The sequence below is a fragment of the Plodia interpunctella genome, chromosome 12, assembly GCF_027563975.2.
Source record: "Plodia interpunctella isolate USDA-ARS_2022_Savannah chromosome 12, ilPloInte3.2, whole genome shotgun sequence".
NCBI lineage: Eukaryota > Metazoa > Arthropoda > Insecta > Lepidoptera > Pyralidae > Plodia > Plodia interpunctella.
Window position 1 is genome coordinate 1,691,426 of NC_071305.1, and position 22,301 is coordinate 1,713,726.

At 33.0% G+C, this 22,301-nt stretch overlaps 1 protein-coding gene across 5 annotated transcripts in view; it reads left to right on the plus strand.

Moving 5' to 3' along the window:
* The window catches only part of LOC128674064 (connectin-like), a 235,357-nt gene extending 231,375 nt beyond the window's left edge, over positions 1–3,982 (plus strand). For all 5 annotated transcript variants that reach the window (XM_053752352.1, XM_053752353.1, XM_064436282.1 and 2 more), the window contains one exon: positions 50–3,982. In XM_053752352.1, the coding sequence (XP_053608327.1) occupies positions 50–564 (515 nt within the window). In that variant the 3' untranslated portion in view covers positions 565–3,982. The remainder of the gene's footprint in view (positions 1–49) is intronic.
* The last annotated feature ends 18,319 nt before the right edge of the window (positions 3,983–22,301 follow it).

A 22,301-nucleotide genomic window follows, 5' to 3' on the forward strand; every position in this document is an offset into this window, starting at 1 on the left:
AACTTTAAAAATTATATTCATAATTAAACCACTATTTTTCTTTTCACAGATAACAACTTCGTATGCGACTGCAGACTCGAATGGATGCATTCGTTGCGCAACGAAACAAGAAGCCAAAACACGAAGACTTCTTTAAACAATGTAACCTGCAAAATGGACCCGCCTATAGTAAGCTCGGCTTACAACAAAATGTCCGACGTCATCGAAAACAAAATTGATTATAACCAGGAGATTCTTCATGCCGGCATAACTATAGAAACTTTGAACGACAAAATGAATGTAACAGAAAAGAAAATACTCAAAGATGATTTGAATGACGAAAATGATATTGACGCGCCTAGCAAGAAAGCTGTTAAAAGGAACGTTCTTAAAATACCTCCAGGTACATTGCCATGTCCTAGAGATAACCCAAAAACAACAGAGCCACCTCAGTTAATAATAGACCCAGTAGTCCCAATACAAAATGAAATGAAGACATTCAGATTGCGCGATTCTAACGCGGCCAATATACATTGTAGGTACAAGTTAGTATTACTTAGTTGTTTTGCATTCTTCTTTACTTAGATTTTTAAGTCAATTCTGTGAAAACTAGTCGTTTATGTAAGTGAAAAGACTTTAAGTAAGCCACCAAAGTTTATTGTACGAAATTAACGAGCACTTAATTATAATTAAGCAAACAATGATGTGATTATTCACCGTAAATGTTGTAAATTACCGAAATATTAACAAGTGTAGACGATGGGCTATCGTAGATGAACGGCATAACCTAATTGTAAATATTAACTGCCAGTGACTGCAAAAAGTTTGCTCGTGTGTTATTTTTACCCTATAACTTTTCTTTTTCGTTTTTGTTAATCAATGCTTTATATATGCTGATCAAAAAAGAAAATTAGCAACTAACGCTACTGTAACCGAGCGTAAACAGTATTATTTTGTTATAGGTTGCTTGCGTATCGTATTAAGACCATTTGCATTATGGTCGAGGTGAATACTACTTATGAAAATATTTATATGGCCCGGTTACATCTAAATTTGTCAAGAAATTGACTTTGAGTGGGTGAGTTGCACCGTCAAATTTAAAGTTGATTTAAACCGGCGTTTTAATGCGTTTTACTGCACACGTTAAAGTTGACGGTGCAAACCACTCTTAATGTACCTTTTATTTTTTAATTTAAGTAACTCTTTCAAGTATTCGTTCACCATACACTTATTTATGACCTTCATCGATCGCTCATCCTCCAGCGCAATAAATATTTTATAGTAATCGATAAAAATAAAATTTTCAATTTTATGATTCTGTAGTCTCGTTTGCAGTCGACATATGTCGTTTGTTTAAGAGCCCAGCTCCATTGTTCCGTTACGTCGTCGTAGCACCTTACACTCCGTTATTTTCCATAGGTTTTGACATCGACATGCGTCGGCTTACGTCGAAACTTCATACAATTTTACGTTGACCCGTCGACGGACGTCAAAACAACGTAAAACGATACGATCAAGCAATTTAGCCGCGCTTATAGAATCCTAATATTATAAATCGATTTATTTCAATGAATTTGATTTGTAGGCTTAAGATGATATTCGGTGTAACTTGTAATTTTAGAGGTATGAGCAGTTTTCTGTAAACTCTTTAAACAATACGAGCGGATCTCAAATAATTGTGATGTTTCTTACTTTTAGATATAATTAGATAGCAATAAGTTAGTGGCTCTATAATTTTCGAATGTTCGACTGTATACATGCACGTACTCGAATAAAAAATAAATTTTAATGAAAATAAGTTTTTGGTATTTTAAGATTAAAGTACAAATTTTACTCATTCGCAAGAATTTTCCAATAACAAAAGTGAATATTTGAATTTTGTATTTAGGTAAAATTTATAAAAAAAAAAACCAGAATTAAATGTAATTCCTTAGTATCGTGTAAATCAGCTGCTGTGTGAAGCAAGAATTTCGAAATTATTTCTAAAATGTTTAATTATAAAAAACGCGTTTCAAAATTTTTCTGGCTATAAATTACTTCCATTTTTCCGAAAGCTCTTTAAATAATTGATTTACTTATGGCATCTTAAAAGAGGGTAAAGCATTTTTTTTAAATATGACTCATCATATTAATTCAAAAAGCCAGAGAGAAAACAAAAAGTAATCTGTCGTGTTTTACGATACATTCTTGGGGAGAAAAGAACTTGTAACCAACCCCTATTTCATCCCCCGTTAAGCAAATGATGCCTGTATCAGATGCAATTCTATCTTGAAGTTTCTCAATTAAGGAGATTAGGTAAAAGAACAAAACTTTCCCCTTCAATGGATTTTATGGCAGGCAGGTTTTCACAACAACAATTAGGGTTAAACCTTCCAGTTTTTTTTTTATTTATGGCCTAATATTTTAATAAGAGGGCACTCAGTTAGTTATTTTGGTTAGTTAATTTTGTGTAAATAATAAATACTGAATTTGTAAACGCAGAAAGTGATACACATTTAAAATTCGGGGTAGTTATATAATATTGTTTACTGTTTTAAACAAAAATTTAATGGAAATTGTTGTCTTTCTTGTAAAGATGGCCATACAATTTCGAATGTACATGGAAGTGCCAAAGACGCATGAATGAATAAATGTATGAATGAATGAATCTTTATTTGCTTCGGAAAATGGTTATTATAGATGGTTTATTAAAATAATAAGATTAGAGCATGCCAATATACTTATGTTTAAGAAAAAATATGAAATTGCATTAATGTGATTTGAGCGGTAAAATTATTAGAGTGTGAAACATTGTTTTACCAGTCGATGAAGTTATAATTTGGTCATAGTCTTTATTTCGCTCATAAACATACCTACTCATGCTCGTGTTCGAATTTTTTAATAAAGAAAACTATTTTTTTTTCTGTCATTTATTTATTATTCTGATTTTTCAATGAATCCCAAAGTGTTATACAATATATTTCTGATAAAAATAAAAAAAAAGCAAAAATTTGCAAATATTTTAATGTTACACATCAATTATAATAAAATTGATTATTGTGTAAAATATGATGCCAAAAAATTATATATTATATGTTGCACACCTAATTGTATAAATTTGCATATATTTTTTTTTTTTATTGTTAAAGAGACAATTTTTCAGAGAGACTTTGTGTTTCAGACAGATGTTGTGTATGATACATATTAATTACGTTCGATTTCACTTTAAATTATTAAATAATTATATTAACGTTATGTATCTACGTAACATTTATGAATCCACTAAATCTCTAATTTCGCATATTTTGTATCTAATTTGTGTATTCAATTTGAATATTGTTAACATTTAATGAAAATAAATATTTAAAACTGACAATTGCCGGTAATTAACAGCATTTCCTTAAATTAAAACTAATTTTAAGCTATGCTATATATATTATATATATAATTTTATGCCAAAAGCGACTGGTCATTTACTGTAAAATTATACAAAAACTTATAATCAAACCGCTAAGCTAATCACAAATGAATAATGTATTTTTTTTTACAAACTGAACATATGAAGTATATATTATGTCATTATTTGCATATTAAGGGAGGGTTGCTTCAGTCAATTTTGATGTTAATTTAACCTGCGCAGAAAAGAACGCAATTTTGTCTTAACGTCAGCGACGTGCAGGTCAAAGCTGACTGGTGTAACTCACTCTAATTGTTAAGAATACATGACTGTTACCGAATTGTCATCTTAATAATATCACCCCTATTAATAACTGTATAAGGTAGCTTTTCGCACGATAATATTATACTTTTAAATATTTTTTGCAATCAGGTATTAATTGATTCAATTAAATTCCAAAATATGAAATACATTTTCAAATTCACACATTCTCTATGTATTTTCTCTCATTAAGCTGGCGGCTACAGGAAAATTCTCATACCTCCATTCCTTTATGCCATTGTATAACGTTGTATAAAGTATTTTGACAAGGTGTTTTTGTATGAATAAATACTGTGTAAAGTTTTATAACAATCTCGTTTTATTTGTACACCTATAATATTGAACACTATCGCCAAACTCTGGCAGATACTGGCGCGAATGAACATACATTGCGTTGTTTTAGTGATAAATACATAAATAAATAAATAAATAGGGACAAATGACACAGATTGAGTTAGCCCCAAAGTAAGTTCGAAACTTGTGTTATGGGATACTAACTCAACATATACATATATAGACATTCTATAACATATACATATATAGACAAACATCCAAGACTCAGGTCAATCTGAAAAAGATCATTTTTCATGTTGACCTGACCGGGATTCGAACCCGGGACCTCCACTGTAGCAGTCCGGCATGATGACCATTAAGCCACGGAGGTCGTCAAAAGCCACGTGTGATAGCTTAAATTTTCCGCAAGTAAAAATCAGCAATAAAGTATATTTCAAAAGTCTGCGCTGGTATGTCTTGCGTATATTTGAAAATTACGTGGGGAACATATGTCTGGCTATGCCGTTCGCCTGCCTTGCCCTGTCCTGGCAGAAGGGCCAGACCCAAGAAGTGCTGGCTTGATGTTGTCAAGGATGATATGAGCGCCAAGAGTCTGACTACCATGGATGCTGATGGCTGACGTGCGAAGTGAAGATTATAATCTTCACTTCGCATAATAATTATTACACGACAGAAATATAGGACAGTTAGATCTTGAGCTTAACGCTCAGAAAGAGAGAGCATTATATTTAACAAATTCCATGTATCGAATAAGGTGGATATTGGAACATTTTCTTGAATCTAGTCGATTCAGGTAGTGTTCCGATATTGGGACAGTCACTATTCATCAAAAGTAAAGTATTATAATAAATAAATCAACAAGACAACTTACAAGCAATAAATTACAGTGCAAACAGTTACATTAATCCAGTAACTAGTAAAACAGCAATTGATTACTCAGAAAGACGCTGCTAATTTTAGAGGAGCAAATTAATCCGGTCACATAAATTTTGTTCGAGTCGAGCTAAGGATTTCATTGCACATAATGGCGGGGTTCTTTTGGTGATCATTTTTGTTTTGTGAATAAAGAAATTTTATTTGTATTACTTATTGTTTTTGTCCACAACTGCGGCAAAAGTAGGTAATGCTGGGGGTTCTTGGGTGATCATTTTTGTTTTTGAAATTTTATTTGTGTAACTTATTGGGGTCTGAAACGGTTCTCCGACAATTGCTTCGTTTACAGAATGTCTCCTCTATTCTGTCGACGAAACGTTCGTAGACGAAGCAATTATTATTGTCGGAGAGCCGTTTCAGACTCCACTTATTGTTGTTGCCCGCTACTTCTAATGCGGCAAAAAGTTGCTCGTGTCACTCTTCAACTCTCTAGCTCACTCCGCAGCCGATCAATATATATTAGGACAAATATATTAGGACAAATTACACAGATTGAGCTAGCCCCAAAGTAAGTTCTAGACTTGTGTTATGGGATACTAACTCAACGATACTATATTTTATAACATATACATATGTAGATAAACATCCAAGACCCGAGCCAATCAGAAAAAGATAATTTTCCATCATGACCCGACCGGGGATCGAACCAGGGACCTCTCGGTTCAAAGGCAAGCACTTTACCACTGCGCCACCGAGGTCGTCAATGATTTGAATTAAAAAAAAAACGGATGAACAAACTTTTTCTTTCTAACTTTCAACTTAATCTTACATCTACATTAGCGATCGGCTGCACCTGGGTATAGACGTGCTTAGTTTAGATGGTTCTAAATGATTCCACCACATCTAGATGGAATCTAAGAAATGATAAAGGCTTAGCTAAATTGATGATAGTTGGTTTAGCCAGTTTAACTTCGACTACATCTAGCCTGCTCTTAGAACTAGCCGGCTAACCCAAATATAGACCAGGAACCACTAAAACTAGGTTTATCCGTGCTTCAGTTATTTTGGTTTGAGGTTTAGCCGTAACGTACATATTAGATTATGGATAAATCAGTAAAACCCAGAATTCGGCCATAAACATAAAAGTCAAAGGCTAACCTCGCGCCAAGATAAACGAAAGTTACGTTTCAATTTACGATGACCCTAAATGGGTTCGCAAAATTCAACAAACGTTCAACCCTTATTTTAAAGCACTATCAGTTTTATCTAAAAGCCATAAGACCGGAATAAGCGCTTTCCGAATTCGTTAGAGTCCTGTTTTGCTACATAAGAAAGATTTTATTAACAAAGAAGTGTAGTGAAATAAAACTAGCAGAACTGTATTCAACTAATGTAATCTAATGAAGTGAACCTTATGAATTGTTAGTTTCCATAATTTGTAATTGCTGAACTTTTTGAATTTTTTATTAAAAATCATAATCCGATCGCTAAACTCAAATTAAAATAATTTATTTGCTTAAATAAGGCAGGCAAAATAGTGTTCAGACAATAGAATACTAGAAAAACATCGTTAATTAAGTGTGCAAAATATAATAGTATAGGCCGTTACGTCTGAAGTTTTTATTATAATTAACTTTAAATTTCAAGAAACACGTTTAAATTCAACATCTTGCGGACAACATGAGGAGACCGAAAACGACACAATAGAGAAACAGGAGTGTAGTGAATTAGGAAAAGGCCGACTATCAGTTTTATCTAAACAATATAATGAGTCTATTCGTAATCCAGTCAAGACCCAAATAAAATTTATGTGATAGGCTTAATGAGATTTAGGGGACAATGCAGTTTACAAGTGGGTGCTGTGGGTTACAATTCGAGGGCAGTGATTGTTTTAAATGAAAATTTGTTTTTAATTCGGTATTTGAAGCTAATATCTACTGAGGAAGGAAAATAATACAGTTACAATATCATATGTTTCATCTTACGGCACAGACATTGCCAGCCAGTGTTTTAGCAGCTAACTTATTATTTTATGACAACAATAAAAAAAAATATATAGGGCACATAAGTTCTTCTTCTTCTTGTGGAGGGAACAGACATTTTGCGCCGACCCCGTAGATGATGGGACAAGGTAAGGCAAATTATGACTAAAAGTCAATCCTTTAGATTTTTTTTTTGAAAAAGTTAAACACTCAAGTATTAGTACATTACATTTAAAAATGGAAATATATATTACACTTTACACATTGATGTAAACTTTGAATATTTCTTTGTGTCATCAACTTTTTTCTTCTTTCTTTAATTTAAAAACAGTCAGTGTCAGAATTTTCTTCTGCAGAAAGAAATGCTGCAATTAACAAAAAAAAAAAAAAACATCGAAGTTTCTATTCAGAAACTGTCTCAGAAGCAAGGACCTTATTATCTCGCTTCTTGGTTATAATGTAGGACAAATAAAAATACCCAAACATGGCGGCTGAAAGGCCGGGAAATGTAATAAAAAACTACAATGGCCCGACGACAATGCCCCTTTTTATGGACAAACCAATTCGATGTCATAACTGTAAGAAATGAATGAGGTTACAGAAATACCAATTTTTGACAATCTTTTTCCTTTTCTGTTCCCTTTACTTTTAGAATGGCCCTTTCTTATGTTCTGGTCATAGTTCAAATACTTATAACGTCTTCTGTAGACACCTTCTATTCATTGACAAGACGAAAGCTGACAGCGACAGCGCTATTATTGTCAATGTAATAAATAAATAAATATATTAGGACAAATCACACACACAGTTAAAACGTTAACTTATTTTTTTTAAGGTTCCGATTTGTTTTGGCTCACGATTTTTTGCAAATAAATAAAATTTTCTTTTCTTTCTCGCTTTAGATATTCCTCACGAATCACACGATTTGTCAGTGAAAATCGCATAAAAATCTGTGCAGTAGTTTTTGAGCTTATCGCAAATAGATGTAGAGGCATATAATATGCAGTATAATGCGTAAGGATATGTATGTCAGTACAGTAAATAAATAAATAAATATATTAGGACAAATCACATAGATTGAGCTAGCCCCAAAGTAAGTTCAAGACTTGTGTTATGGGATACTAACTCAATGATAATATATTTTATAACAAATACATAATATAGATAAACATCCAAGACCCGGGCCAATCAGAAAAAGATCATTATGCATCATGACCCGACCTAGGATCGAACCCGGGACCTCTAGGTTCAGTGGCAAGAACTTTAACACTGCGCCACCGAGGTCGTCAAGTAATGTCATCGAAGAATACTTTTTTTGAAATAGAATTTAATCGATAATTCTTGGCATGAATAGAGCGGCTTGGAAAAACTTGGGAGAGGACTTTTCCCAGCAGTGGCACGTTGAAAAAAATTCTTAGCTATATTTGGAAAATGTATATTCGGCCGGTTGGAAATCGTGAGCTCTTTTCTAGCTAATGAGATGATGCCAGCAATTTCATTGGTTTATTAATGTTATAATTTACTTTTTCAATAAATTAACCTTACCGAGTATCCACTCGTCTTCAAGTCTTAAGGACCAGAAAGTTACGAACGAATTACTTGAAGAACCAGGTGTTGCTGGCAACACAAGTAGTTTTATTTTTTTTATATAAGGTTGTTGTTCTAAAAAAAAGAAGAAAATCTGCGGCTACGAACTCTGTCATGTGTCCCAATTAATATAAAAATAAAATACAATATAAACATCAGTTTTTGGAATTTCACAAGATCCTAACACCAGGAAATTAGTTTTTCCGGTTTCATATCTTTAGAAACGGTTATCTATCAACTGTCTGGCTGGCAGTCTACCCTTACTTTTCGCCTTTGGGGGCCATCATCTGTGTTCTATTTTTTTAAATCAATGAACCAAAGATCTGTGGCAATTAAATCTAGAAGACAGATAAACAGAGGATGTTTTGACAGGCGGTAATAGAAAATTGTATTTGTACATTAATTTGTCTTATTCTATTTTGATTTCTGTATTCAGGGTCATTTATGACATATATTATTATGATCGATGTACTGAGCATGTCGTAAACTTATTACGACATGCTCAGTACATCGATCATAACAATTTGCAAAATATATTTACAGTGCAAGAAGAACATAATATTTCGACTTCAACAAAACAACTTTTCATGTACATGACAGACATAACATTAATATCAGATTTAAAGTTAAAGGGTATAAATATAATGAAAGTAGAAAAGTAAAATCTTCGTCTAACTTTATGAGTGGCCAGTAACACGACTGGCCAAAACAAATAGGCTCTTGCATCCACGAATATTAGAATGCTTTAACTATACTATTATTATAAAGAGGTAGGCGTTTGTGAGGCGGTATGTTCGAGGCGGGTAATCTCCGAAACTACAAAATCGATTTCAAAAATTCAATCAGCATTAGAAAGGTACATTATCCAAGATTGCTATAGGCTATATTTTATCTCAAAATTCCTACGGAAGCAAAGCTACGGGCAACATCTAATTTATTATATTATTGTCAATTTTCTCGCAATTGTAGTGAAAAATATACTACTTGTTATGTAGATCTGTGTATGAAGGTTTGTTACTCTTTCACGCAAAATCTACTGGACGGATTGTTATGAAATTTGGTACACAGGTAGATTAAATAACCTGGAACAATACATAGGGTACCTTTAACCCGAAATTCCGACGGGAGCGAAGTCCCAGGGGGCTAGTAGTATATAAACGCCTTGGTCAAAATGCTCAAATAATTTGCTATTTTGATGTACAATTTACTATTACTACTCTGTATATTATATCTCATGTATCTTAAAATGTAAATAGGTACTTAAAATGAAAATGTTGTGCTTGTAGCTAAACGGTAGCGTACAAGTTTTGTAATTAAATTTATGCAAACACGTGATTGAATGCGAATTAACAGAACGCAGTGCGATGTCTGAGAGCACAATCAAGATATGCGGGAGAACGCGCACAGTTGAACGCTTCGCTGGTAGTGATGGGACGGCGAGGAGTATATTTTATCGATATCGACAAATAATGTTTATCGTAGTCGCTGTAACATCATCAAGATATACGCGCATAGTTGAACGCTTCGCTACTAGTGATGCGGCGAAGACGAATATATTTTATAGATATCGAATAATTATGTGTCTCATGGAAAGTTAGAAAATGATATGAAAAACTAAACGCGCTGTGTTTATCACTTTGATAGTAGCTATGGTGAAAATGAGAAAAATGTTTTATTGTTTTCCGAAAATAGATTTTTATTATTTGGAAATTTTTACACTGAAATTGAGCCTAGTAGTGAGAAAGGATTCATAAGATTTTTTTATTTTTCCGCGCTTTTTATTTAGGTTATCCTATCGGCAAAGAAATTAAAAGTTCTATTTAATTAAGGGTACCTATGAATTTTGCTACTTGGATTCCAGCAAATTATAGTTATATGTTTAATAGCTTTATGAGTTTATCAATATTAAACAGTTATATAACAGTCAACTGCCTTAAATGTTGTCAGACAATACAAATTATCATAGTTAATTTATATAACATTGAAATTCTCGTACTACCATTTTGATTTGTAAAAGAATAGTTTCCAATTCTAACGATATCGTTAACAATGTCATATCTCAAAACGACTGAAGCTAACTCCAAGACAATCTTACCTATCTAAATATATGGCCTCTAAATATATCGCATCTAAATACATATATCGCCTCTAAATATATCCTATCTGTCTTAACACTTGATTGAACATACTGTAAATAACGAAGCACTCGAGTCGATTAATAATCGTGGTTACATCACTAAACCGTGATACTACGGCAAATGCTTACAGCGCGACCTACCTAGTTAACGATGCGGTTTGTTTCATCCGTATTCTGTGCTCTTAAGGTCGATTTTCGTATGTTTTTGGACGGAATAACTAGCAAAATCAGTAGCATACAGGAGACAGGCAAAGTAGATTTCGGTTTGCGAGTGTTAGGTGACTTTCAACTGCATACGTATTAATGTTATGAGATGCAAGTACTTGTGTTCAATGGGAACACAAATGTTATAAAAATTTAAAAATTATACTAGCTAATTACACATATTTGCATTCTTTATTTATTGGAAACTGTCTGCGCCCCAGGGCTTCGCTCCCGTAGGAATTTCGGGATAAAAAGTACCCTATGTGTTATCCTAAGTTACATTCTACCGGTATACTAAATTTCATAACAATCCATCCAGTAGGTTTCGCGCGAAAGAGTAACAACACACATACATCCTCAATCCCTACAAATTGTTTCGGATAGTTTTACTGTGGATAAATTTGCTATCCTATAGTCTCCTGAAAATCTACGCTCCAATACACGGTTGCGTAGACGCAACGTGTTGCTGCTTAATTATTTTACATATTCATATGTGACATGAGGTTCCACTCTAGAATAGTACTAGAAGAGCTTCGGCAGCCTTGTCTTCACATTGCAGGTGGCCAGTCAAATTTTAATGTCTCCATAAGTATATAGATTAGAAAGTTAGCACTAAAATTTTTTCTAGCATCTGCCAAATTTATGATTAGAAAGTAGATAGATTTTTCTTTTATATTTTTTCCCCTTTGTTTAGTTGCACTTTATGGCACCGCCTTGCTATTTCTATTTGGTCTAATGGTTGACTGGTAGAGAACGCCATATGGCGTTAAGTCCACCTTTTGTACTTTTTTTTTTGTATTATTGTGCAAGTTCTTAAATAAAAAAAAATAAATAAAAGTAGATTCACATATTTTCATAACTGAGGACGGTTATACTTGTACTATTACAGTATTATGCTTTATTTGATGTAAATTTTAAAATTTTACATTTAACCTACCTAGTACGTTTTATCTACAAATCGTAACGAACTATTTAATACTTATTTTGTCGAAAACTTCTAAAACGAAACTATTTTAGTATACCGTGTGTATGTTTCGGTACAGTCGACCGAATGTCAATATACCCTGCTAGGGTTTATGTGCCGTGGTTATAACGGCGAGTTTGCAATGAATTCACTGTATTGTTTCTCTCTCTCATCTACGATACCTTACGTTTATCTGGGGGCACGGCAATGCCCCCGCAAGTCGAGCAAAAAAAGGCACGGCTGTACCATCCTTGTCTCGAAGCAATTCAGGCCAATTTCGAACCCCAATAACTTCGTTGTGGATAAAACAGGAAGTCTGCATTTTTAGTAACTAAGCAGGTATTGTACAAACACTGTAAATTTCAAATTTCAATCAATTTGAACTAGTAGTTTAGAAATTTTAACTTGTTGAAGTTTCTTGTAAGATACATTGTATTTTCATGCGATGTCCAAGTCGATCTATTTATTTAAAACCTAAAAGATTTTTAATATTGATATGATATATAACTTGGGTAATAACTTAAGATAGAATGTCCCTTAAGTAGTGACTAAATAAATTAATCGACTTGGTAACATGGACCTCACAACTTTTTAGGGTAGAAAAACTGAGCTGCGAGACTTGGGCTTTTTACAGCATATTTTAGATGGCATAAGATACTTACGTTTTTAATTTTATGCACAGTAGTTTTACGCTATCTACTTTATAAAGCATCATTGAGTTTGAGTATCAGACTTTATGACCTAATCCTAAGAAAATCGCGTACTTTTTGCATAGTAAGTACCTGTTAATCCAAGGTATCAGCTACCTCAATTTCATAAAAATTTGCCCAGCCATTTAAGCGTGAAGTAGTTACAAACATACTAACTTTCGCCTTTATGATGTTAGTAGGATGAGATGGGATTTTACGCTAATCCCGGGTTTCAATGTACCACAGCCCCGAATGTAACCAGAAACGTGTAAAATAAAAGAGTGAGATATGGCTAGTTTATTTGTTGACAGCATGTGCGTGACGGAACATTGAGGTGCCATTTAACCCTACAGCTTACCTAACTGCGAAAACTCATTTATTTCCTAATTAACATGTTACTAGAAATCGATGAGCGTAATGTACCACGTTCCATGAACATATGTTTCGAAGTTTCGACAAGAATATTGGAAAGATAGGAGAGGAGTTTTAATGGATATGGCAACATTTGGCGGTTGGAAGTGGAATCGAGGACGGTTGAGACGACAATGCGTTAAAAGAAATATTTATTTTCTGCTTTCTCTGCAGTGTTTTCTGTTCAGTTTTTTATGACTATATTTTTGTACAAAATAAACTAGTTTTTTTCTAAAAGAAGAAGCGGTGCGGGTATGACGTTAAGACGAGATGCGAGTGTAAAGGTCGCAGATTTGAATCTTGTTCGTGCCACATGAGTTTGTATCCCAATCTGGCTAATGGAAGTAGTTTTCATCGTCCACCACTTCTGATTAAGGAAAACATCGTGAGGAAACCTTTGAATTCTGGTTGATTATTAACATTTTTGTGAAATGGAGATGACAATAGCAAACCACTCTATTAATAGTACCAAGAAAGTCGTTGCGTGTGTTTAACTTTTTTCAAATGAAAAAATTATATTATATTTCAAATTACCTATAACATATCCAAAAAAATTCTGGCTTCCAAACCCTGGCCACAGATTAGCCGAGATCGGACCGAGCTCGTATGAAAGTTATCTCGTTATCTGGTAATCTACAAACTAAAGCTAATATACTATAGTTTAATAAATAGAGATTATACCCTTATCTTGGGAGGACAGTAAAGTTTTTTGCTTAATGGCGCCTAAGTTTTCTGATAGCGGAACTTGCTTGATATAACGTAAGGAGACCTTTTTGTTTTGAAGTCATTTACCGAATTCTATAAATGACTAGACTTAGGATAGAAAACAGAGTATTCTTAAATATAACTCTTCACTCGTTAATGTAGACTAATTCGTAGCAATGCTTTTTGTACGAAAAATTCAAAAATTCTAAAGCCTACATAAATATATCTATGTACTAGCTTATGCCCGCGGATTCGCACGCGTGAATTTCATTTCTTAAAAAAATGAAAGTAAAATTTCAGTTATTCTTTTATGGCGTATTCTTAGACTGGTAAAATTTATTTATTACTATGATAAAAATTCGTATTTTTGTCATCTTTAGTTAAATTCCCCGTAATGTCTTAGATTTTCTGTCTCTTAAAAGGGTAACCTATCGATGTCGAGAATGTCTTCTTTTTTAATTTCAAACATATTTTATTGAAAAAATTCAAGATTAAGCGAAAGATGAAGAAAAAACGCTAGTATAGCTTTTTCCAAATCTTTTATTCAATACCTAGCTTTTAATATACAATATTACTTAATATATAGGTCGACTAACAGCCGCTGTTATGATAAGACTTTTTTAAAACTTACTTTAAAAGTAGTCTTTGTTACTCCTGATCGTTTCGGCTATTTCTGTGTCAAATTTCATCAAAATCGATCCAGTAGTTTTTTAATTTTTCATTACAAACAGAAATACAAATAGTTTCTTACTATAACATTAGTATGGAGTATGGATGGAGAAATATCTCATGGTAGTTCCATATAGGTCGCAGTGGCAAACCATAATCCAATAACGGATATAGGTAGTTTACGTGGTACCACAACCTGTGGACCACAAACTGTACATCCACTTAGCTCCTAAACCATGTGGCTTCGATATGGCGTATGGATATTACGCCTATACCAACTTAACCGCTTAAATAGACCAATAGTAAATAGTAGATTAGTACATATAATTTGTATGTAAGTATTATTAGGTATTTTTACAATATAGTTGATGGGTTTAAAGTTACATGTTACACACTTCATTTTTGTATATAACTCAATTCTTTTAATGAAGTGTTCTTAATTTCTTCCCGGACTTAAGTGTGATAATTTTTTTACTAGCTCTTACCCGCAGCATCGCCCGTGTGAATTTCTCTTCGATAACGGAACAGACATGATTTTCGAACAAAGTTTCACCCCCTATGATAGACATTTGGGTGATTTTGAAAAAAAAAATGGATGTTTGAAAGCATCAGTCATGTCTTTTACAACTACCAACCAACAGGTAGTAGTCACATAAATACTAGTGAACTAAACTGTCAACCAGTATGCAGGTTTCAGTCAGATTAGTTTAAAACTCATGTGGCATGTGTAAGATTCGTACCTGGGACCTTTTAATTACAGGCACAGGTTTTAACAAACATCTTAGCTTATTAATAACATTCTTTAGATATACTACAAAAATAAGTGAAAAGGATTAGTTTAGTTAACAAGAGATAATGCAAATTTTGCTTAGACCTGTGATTGAAGTTGCTTTCATTTTTAGATGTTGTAGGCCCACTTCTCCAAAAAATTAGATAATATATATAGTATTACAGTTGGCAGCAATCTAATGAATATAAACAACTACACTAGGTACTATTGAAGTTTGGAAAATAATTTGTTGACATAAATCTGTTGTAATAACAGTTACAATTATCAAACACTCAATGGAGGCACCAAAATCATAGTTATAAATAACAAATCATCTGCATTATCCATGGAGTTGGAGGATGGATGGAGTTTGTTTGAGATGTTTGGGGTCTTTAAATGTAAAATTAATTTAATATGTATCAAATTTAGCGGTTTAGCGGAACAAACAGACAGACTTTCACATTATATATCACTTATCCAGTCCAACGTCGTATTTTTACGTTTTTTGCGTTCACCGACACCAGTTCGATGGCTCCCGGAAATTTTTTCGAGTATTCCGCGAGGCAGAAATCATCAGATATCTCAAAACTTTTGTATGAACACTGGTATCATAAGTTATATTAATGAAATCCTTATTAAATAAGCCATCAGACAGTATTTATTTTACTAAAAATGTATTATGTATTATATTTTTTAATAAAAGTTGAAAATACGACTTACCATTTTTTTCCCAGAATTGTAGAGAGAAGTGTTGATAATAAAAATCAATAAACAGTATATTCCTTCTTTTTAGTTTTAAACTACACGTTATATAAATGAATAATATTTAAAAAATATCTAGTCTTTGCATTTTTTATAATATACGATATAACTTGTTATATTTATTTATTTTGGAAGAAACGTTGCACATCGCTCTGTCCCCACTACCCCTACGATTTGCCTATGACGAAGTTACTTGGAGGGAGGAGAGTGCGAAGCGGGTATTCCGTTGTTGTATCTAGTAATGGATAGACGTCTCCAAAAGGATATTGATTGATTGATATCGATGAAAATGATTTTGATTTCATAATGTGTTAATCTGTGGAAATGCATAACGAAGTTTTATTCGACAACAGCTCAGAAGCGGGATAAAGGAGTTTTATTTATCTAAAACGCTTCTCACTTACGCCCGAGAAAGTTTTAAAGTCGTAAGTATTTTAACATTATTTACACTGTGAGAAATATATTTTTTCTTGTTTTTAGTTTTATGGATTTCAGATCGTAACGAGAATAATTTCAGATTTGTTCAATCTACGATAAATGTAAAGTGAGTTTATATGTTCCTCTTCATACTTCTATTCAATTGACATTCGTGAAATATTGCAAGAAATTATAGATCTCTGAACTGTCCCCGCGAGAAACTGACGCAGGCGAAGCCGAGGGCAAAATCTAGTACTAATATATGTAACTATGTATATATCAATACATAGTACAAAGCCAGAAATAAAATAGAAAATGTTTGCTAACCGAACGACAAACTTTATTCCTCCCTCCCGGTCTTTCTTAGTCGTAGAGCGTCGAAGCCCAGAGTCCGCTTTCCTACTTTTTATTCTCCACTTCGCACAGTGGCCGGCATCCCTAGTTGTCAGACTATTGGTGCGCAAATCATCCTTGACCACATCAAGCCAGCATTTCTTGGGTGCACGGTAGTGTACCCACCAAACCGAGAAAGTTGTTGAAAAAAAAAAAAATGTTTTAATGGACGGGTGTCCCAAATATCAACAACAATAATTAATTATATTTTGTAGATTTTAAAGATAGATACTTTCCGGAAGCCCTTTAATGGTGTATAAATGCCAGTCTTAACTTTTCTATAGGCACATACTTCATAATTAACTCATAATTAATTACAAAGGAAGTTAATTAATAAAGGTATCTCAATATCCCAGGCAAAGAAGTAATAGTAATAACAGGAAGGACACTCTTAATTAACTGCGTTAATATCCTGTTATTGTTAAAATGGTAATTAACCTCACACAAATTCGAAACTTAAATATATGGCAAAAGTGTTCATATTTTATTGGCACCACGCCGTCGGTCGTATTGCTTATTGCAAACTCTTATTAAATGTACAATGATGTACCTATTTTTATTCGTAAGATAAAATTACACTTTTTGTTATAATGAGATCTCTCTCATTATAACAAAAAGTGTAATTTTTTGTAAAAAAAAAAATGACATATTTTTATCTGTTGCAACGTATAATAACGTTGGTATAGGTACTGCAACCCTACGACCGGTAATTTCTGGTGACGAGCACTTTTAATGTAATTACGTCTTTCCATATCTCATCGCGCCATCTTAGAAAGAATAGGTCTTGCTCAACAAAGAGATACAAATGAGGCTTAAAAATGTATTCATTATAGTAAATGAAGATAACCCCTCGTGGGGTACCACGCCTATTGTACCTAATGCCTTTTATATTTTAGATAAACGCCCTTTTGCTCAAGATTTTCAATACAAAAACTTTTCATGTTAATTACTGGTCCAATGTAAGCGGCAGTTACACTTAATTGTACAGTTAAGTTAACTGAAAGTTATACCGTGTGGTGCAAGTAGTTCATAATTTTCATAATTTGTTTTGCGAGGGTATTCGACTGGCACCAGGTTCGAAACCTGCGCTCGTCATGGCATTTGAGATTTTCGATCTTGCACGGTATTTTTAATATGAAACCACAAATGAAAATATTAAATTCTCCATAAGTATAACAATAACATGCTTGAGTTAACTTTCAAACAAAAAAACTACATCAAGTTCGGATCAACACATCCAACAAGATACGTGTGAAACTTTTGAAGTTACAAAAAAAAAAAAATACGCTTTTCTCTCATGACTTGACCACGAATTAGCCGGCAGGTGAGAACAGCGTAACTCCGTTATAGGATGGCCGTATATTTTTTTCTTATTTCCCACAACGACCACTAAGCGAGTGGTGGTAAGTTTTTTTTTTTTTTTTTTCAAAACAGTTAATAGTCCCGGAGTTTCATGCTTCGCTTAGAGAAGTGTAGTCTTTAAATCCATTGTTGGAAGGTTGAATTCTTTTTGATGCCATTTTAATAATATTTTTATAATGACTGATGCGGAGACTGCCAATTTTTCTTAAATATTTTTAAGCAAACAAATATATTTGTATCTGTTAGGCAACAATAACATTCTCAAGGAAGTTTGACCTCAGACAAGATGGTTGAAAAATCAATTTTTAATTTTTAAAAGTTTTATTTTACGCTGTCTCCTGACTCCCAGGCGTCACAGCTCCGAACGTAATCGGAATATGCCGAGATGAGAGAGAGAGGTAAACAGACATACAAACTTACCTTTGCATTTGTTTCGCAAGTATATGCTGCATGATGTATCACATTATATTATATGAAGCAAATTTTCCTTATCGACGTACTAAATAATAAAGTATTCGCTCCACATGAAGAGGCAATTTGCGATTTTGAAACGAGCACAACGGATACGCGTAACAGAGAGTAACATTTTTAAACATTCTTATGAGGATTGTTAAAAGTTTGCACGGATAAAATGCATACACGATTCTTATGCCTTTCGTCTACAATACTACCAGGATCTAGAATTAAATAGAATGCATATATGATTATATTTATTGTGCATATTTTTATATGATATCCGGTTTGACTGATTTAATGTGAGTTTTATGTCTTTAATCTTGGTACTTTTAGTTTTCAATTATATAATTATTTGAATTAAATTTATGAGTCTTCTGAGTTTAACAGAAATAAGCTTAAAACTAAGATCGACGTCAAAATAACATAATAAGAAAGAATACAAATATATTACAAAATTATTTTTCGTTACATACATGATGTTATTTTTATTGATGTTATCCTTACTAGATACACATAATTTAAATGAAATTACGGTATATTTATTTTATAGTATTATGTTTCTGACATTTTTAGCGCTGTCAACAATGTCATAAGTCTGTGATTTGATGTTATATAAATTAAAATCCACACCGTATGGATATCCACAAGAAGAATATAGAGCGATCTTATTATACTACATCACAAGCCGTCATAATCATCGGTAAAAATCAGTCTACACGTCATAACCATAAATAATAATACAATACGTCTAAAAATAAAAATACCTAAATGTCAACTTAAATAAATTAAAACCATAATAAAACTATCACTCCATATTGTTATCACCTCCCAATACCTGGGTGAAGTCTAGCTTTGCATTTCTACAAACTTATACGTCAGGGATCCGTGACGTTCGAAGAATATGGAGAAATCACTACCTGATAAAAAGTACTTATTTGATTTTTAGTAAATTACTTTGGACAACATTTCACAATTCGACTGAACAAATTAATGGCGTGGCCATTGCACGTCACTGAAGATATAGAAGAAAAAAACGTCATTTTTTTTAGAAGTTTCAAAATTTGTGTTTTATTACGCAAACGAATGATGTCATTCGACCTGATTACAGCAAATGCCCAAAGGTCAAACAACCTTATACCTGCGTAAAAAAGAATTTAAGTTCTATGATTTTAATTCGGATCGTTTGAGATAAGGTAAAGGAAATTATAATATGAGACTATTTCTCCAAATTGTGACATTAGTGACCCAAAGAAAAGAATCTGGTCAAGTGCGAGTGGAACTCAGCACCGAGGGTTCCGTAAAATTCGCTTTTATATTTATATAGTTTCAATAATTTCGAAGATTCGCCTGTAGTTCTATAACAAGTCGCCATACTTCAACCCTCCTTGGGAATACTATTTGTACCTATTAATTTATATTTATAATAATTAATATAATTATTATTATATAGTATTAAAATTAATAAATATAAATATACAAATATACAATAATACCTAAAATTTGCGAGTTTTTCACATGGGACTATTTTTGTTTTTGCATTGCAAGCACTTGGTTATTGCCAAATTTCTCAAGTGTTCAAGTTCCCTGAGTTTGAATGCCTTGTGAAATCACAAAAAAGGTAACATGGTTTGATGGTCGTATTGGTCACGATGATTTACAAGTTATTTTTTTTTTCTAAATTTCAACTTGATGCCTTAACGCGTTCGTGACGTGAAAAAGTGCCTGTGAAGGCCTAATTTCTGAATAAATGATTTGATTTTGATTTTGATTTGATTTCGTGAGTAGAAGAAACTTGACAGTCGTAAAACAAAGTAACCCTGAAGATGAGGGTTCTATTCTAACCATTTAAGGTAACACCGCACAGACACAGGTACAGAACCCATAAAACTAAGTACCAGGCTTCGTACATAATGAGTAGAGCTAGACGGATTTAAGACCCACAAATCCAGGCGTGTACAGTGGTTGGAAATACGAGGAAAGAAACAATCAGTCTGCGCTATGTCTCTGACACACGGACGGCAGGAATAGCGAGCTTTCACATACATTTTGTTATTAAATAGTGGCATCTTAAATACTACAGATAATTTGGTCATTTATATGGAAACTTCGAACAAAGTATATGCTAACGTTAATCAAGATTTTATTTTCATTTAAATTTGTTTTCGCCATTATTATTTAGTGACGCAAACAAAAAAAGAAAAATATCCTAAATGTATGATAACGTGTTCTTACGACTTGATTTGATAAAACAAAAAATCTTTATTGAACGAAATAACTTCTTGTGTCATAACTCGACTTTTTTTCAAACAAGCCAACCAAATCACTGTGTGATATTATAAAGCGACGACAACCACACGGCAATGTGATTGGTCAGCTGCATCTCACTGCTGATTACTATTATATGCTTGATGTAACTCATTCATGCAGTTTGCCACAAACTTCAGTGGTTTTCGAAGTGCAATTTATTGTCACGCGTAAATAATCCTTGTAACACGATGTAATAAATAATTAATTCGACAATGAGATGTGAATTGCAAACCGAGCTTAGTGCTCACACTAAGCCCTCCGAATGTTAAATCAGTATGTAGTATACTCAAAGAATTGAGATAAAATCTCAGTGTCGACGGTCAGGCGGAAATACGAAATCCAGCCGTTCTTTAACTGAAACAGAACTGGGGCTTAAAAGTAAGCTATTTCTTTCAACATCCACTAAAATCACGGCAAAAGTGTAATGACAATCCTTTTTTTGCATTTCAAATTGTGTTTTTAATAGAGATAAAAAGCGTGTATGTCCCTTGAGGTTTAATAACAAACTGTTATGAACATTGTGAGAGTTATGTTTAAGTCAAGAAACTTCATATCCATTCTACTCGATTCAAAGTTGAAATCCTGATCTGATTTTATCATTATTTTCGTATTAATAATAATAAAATAGTACATTTTATACACAAAATAATTTATTTAGATTTTTTTTGACGACCTAAAAGTGCTTGCCTCTGAACCGAGAGGTCCCGGGTTCGATCCCCGGTCGGTAGCTCAATCTGTGTGATTTGTCCTAATATATTATTATTATTTTGTTTCTATTCAATACAGCTTTTTTTTTTATCCCTTATCCCTGTACCTTCAACATTTCATAATTCTAAACATCAAAGAATCTTGATGTTCGCGATCTTGATACAAATATCCATCAAACTTCACACATTAGGCCGACCACATGCTCAAGATAACAGTTATTAAACTGTAACGTTTATGATGTCCGTTCATTGCGCCCTGGACAGATATGAAAATGTGGATGATGCTTTTAAAAACGTTTTTATTTTTTCTGAACGAGGTCGTTATGGTAATGCAGTTGGTTTCGCAAAACGGCTGTACAAATTCAAAACCTAGTAAGTCTCATGAGATAAAATTTACAGGAGAGACAAAAAACGAGTTGGTTACTTTGAAGTCTTGCCACTCCGAAACTATAAAGGGTATAAAGACGAGAGTTAGATCAAAAAATGCGTTATATCCTCGGCTAGATACCGTGTATGTTAAATAAAGCGTAAATGTTATGGAACAAATTTTATGGCACTTACTAATAAATAAATTGTATCTTTATTTTAAAATAACAGGCTTCACAATTTCTAGACCTAGCAAGTGCACTTACTATATTAATAAATTTGTTGAATAAATTTATCTCAGGGACAATGATCATTTATTAAGGCTAGTAAGTGTATTCTGTTCTTTATCAGTAACTATAACTCTTTGTGCATACATTTTCATAGAACGTAAACGTAAGAAAAGTAGGTTTTCGAAGCTAATATTTATTTTTTAAAAGTAATAAAAGAGACATAGTTAAAAGAGTTTAAACATACAAGTTAAAAAAAATCTTATTGTTCTATCATTTGCCCCCCCGAAACTAAGTCTTCTGAAGTATCAGAAACCGGTAAATTTAACCAAAATTGTTTTCGA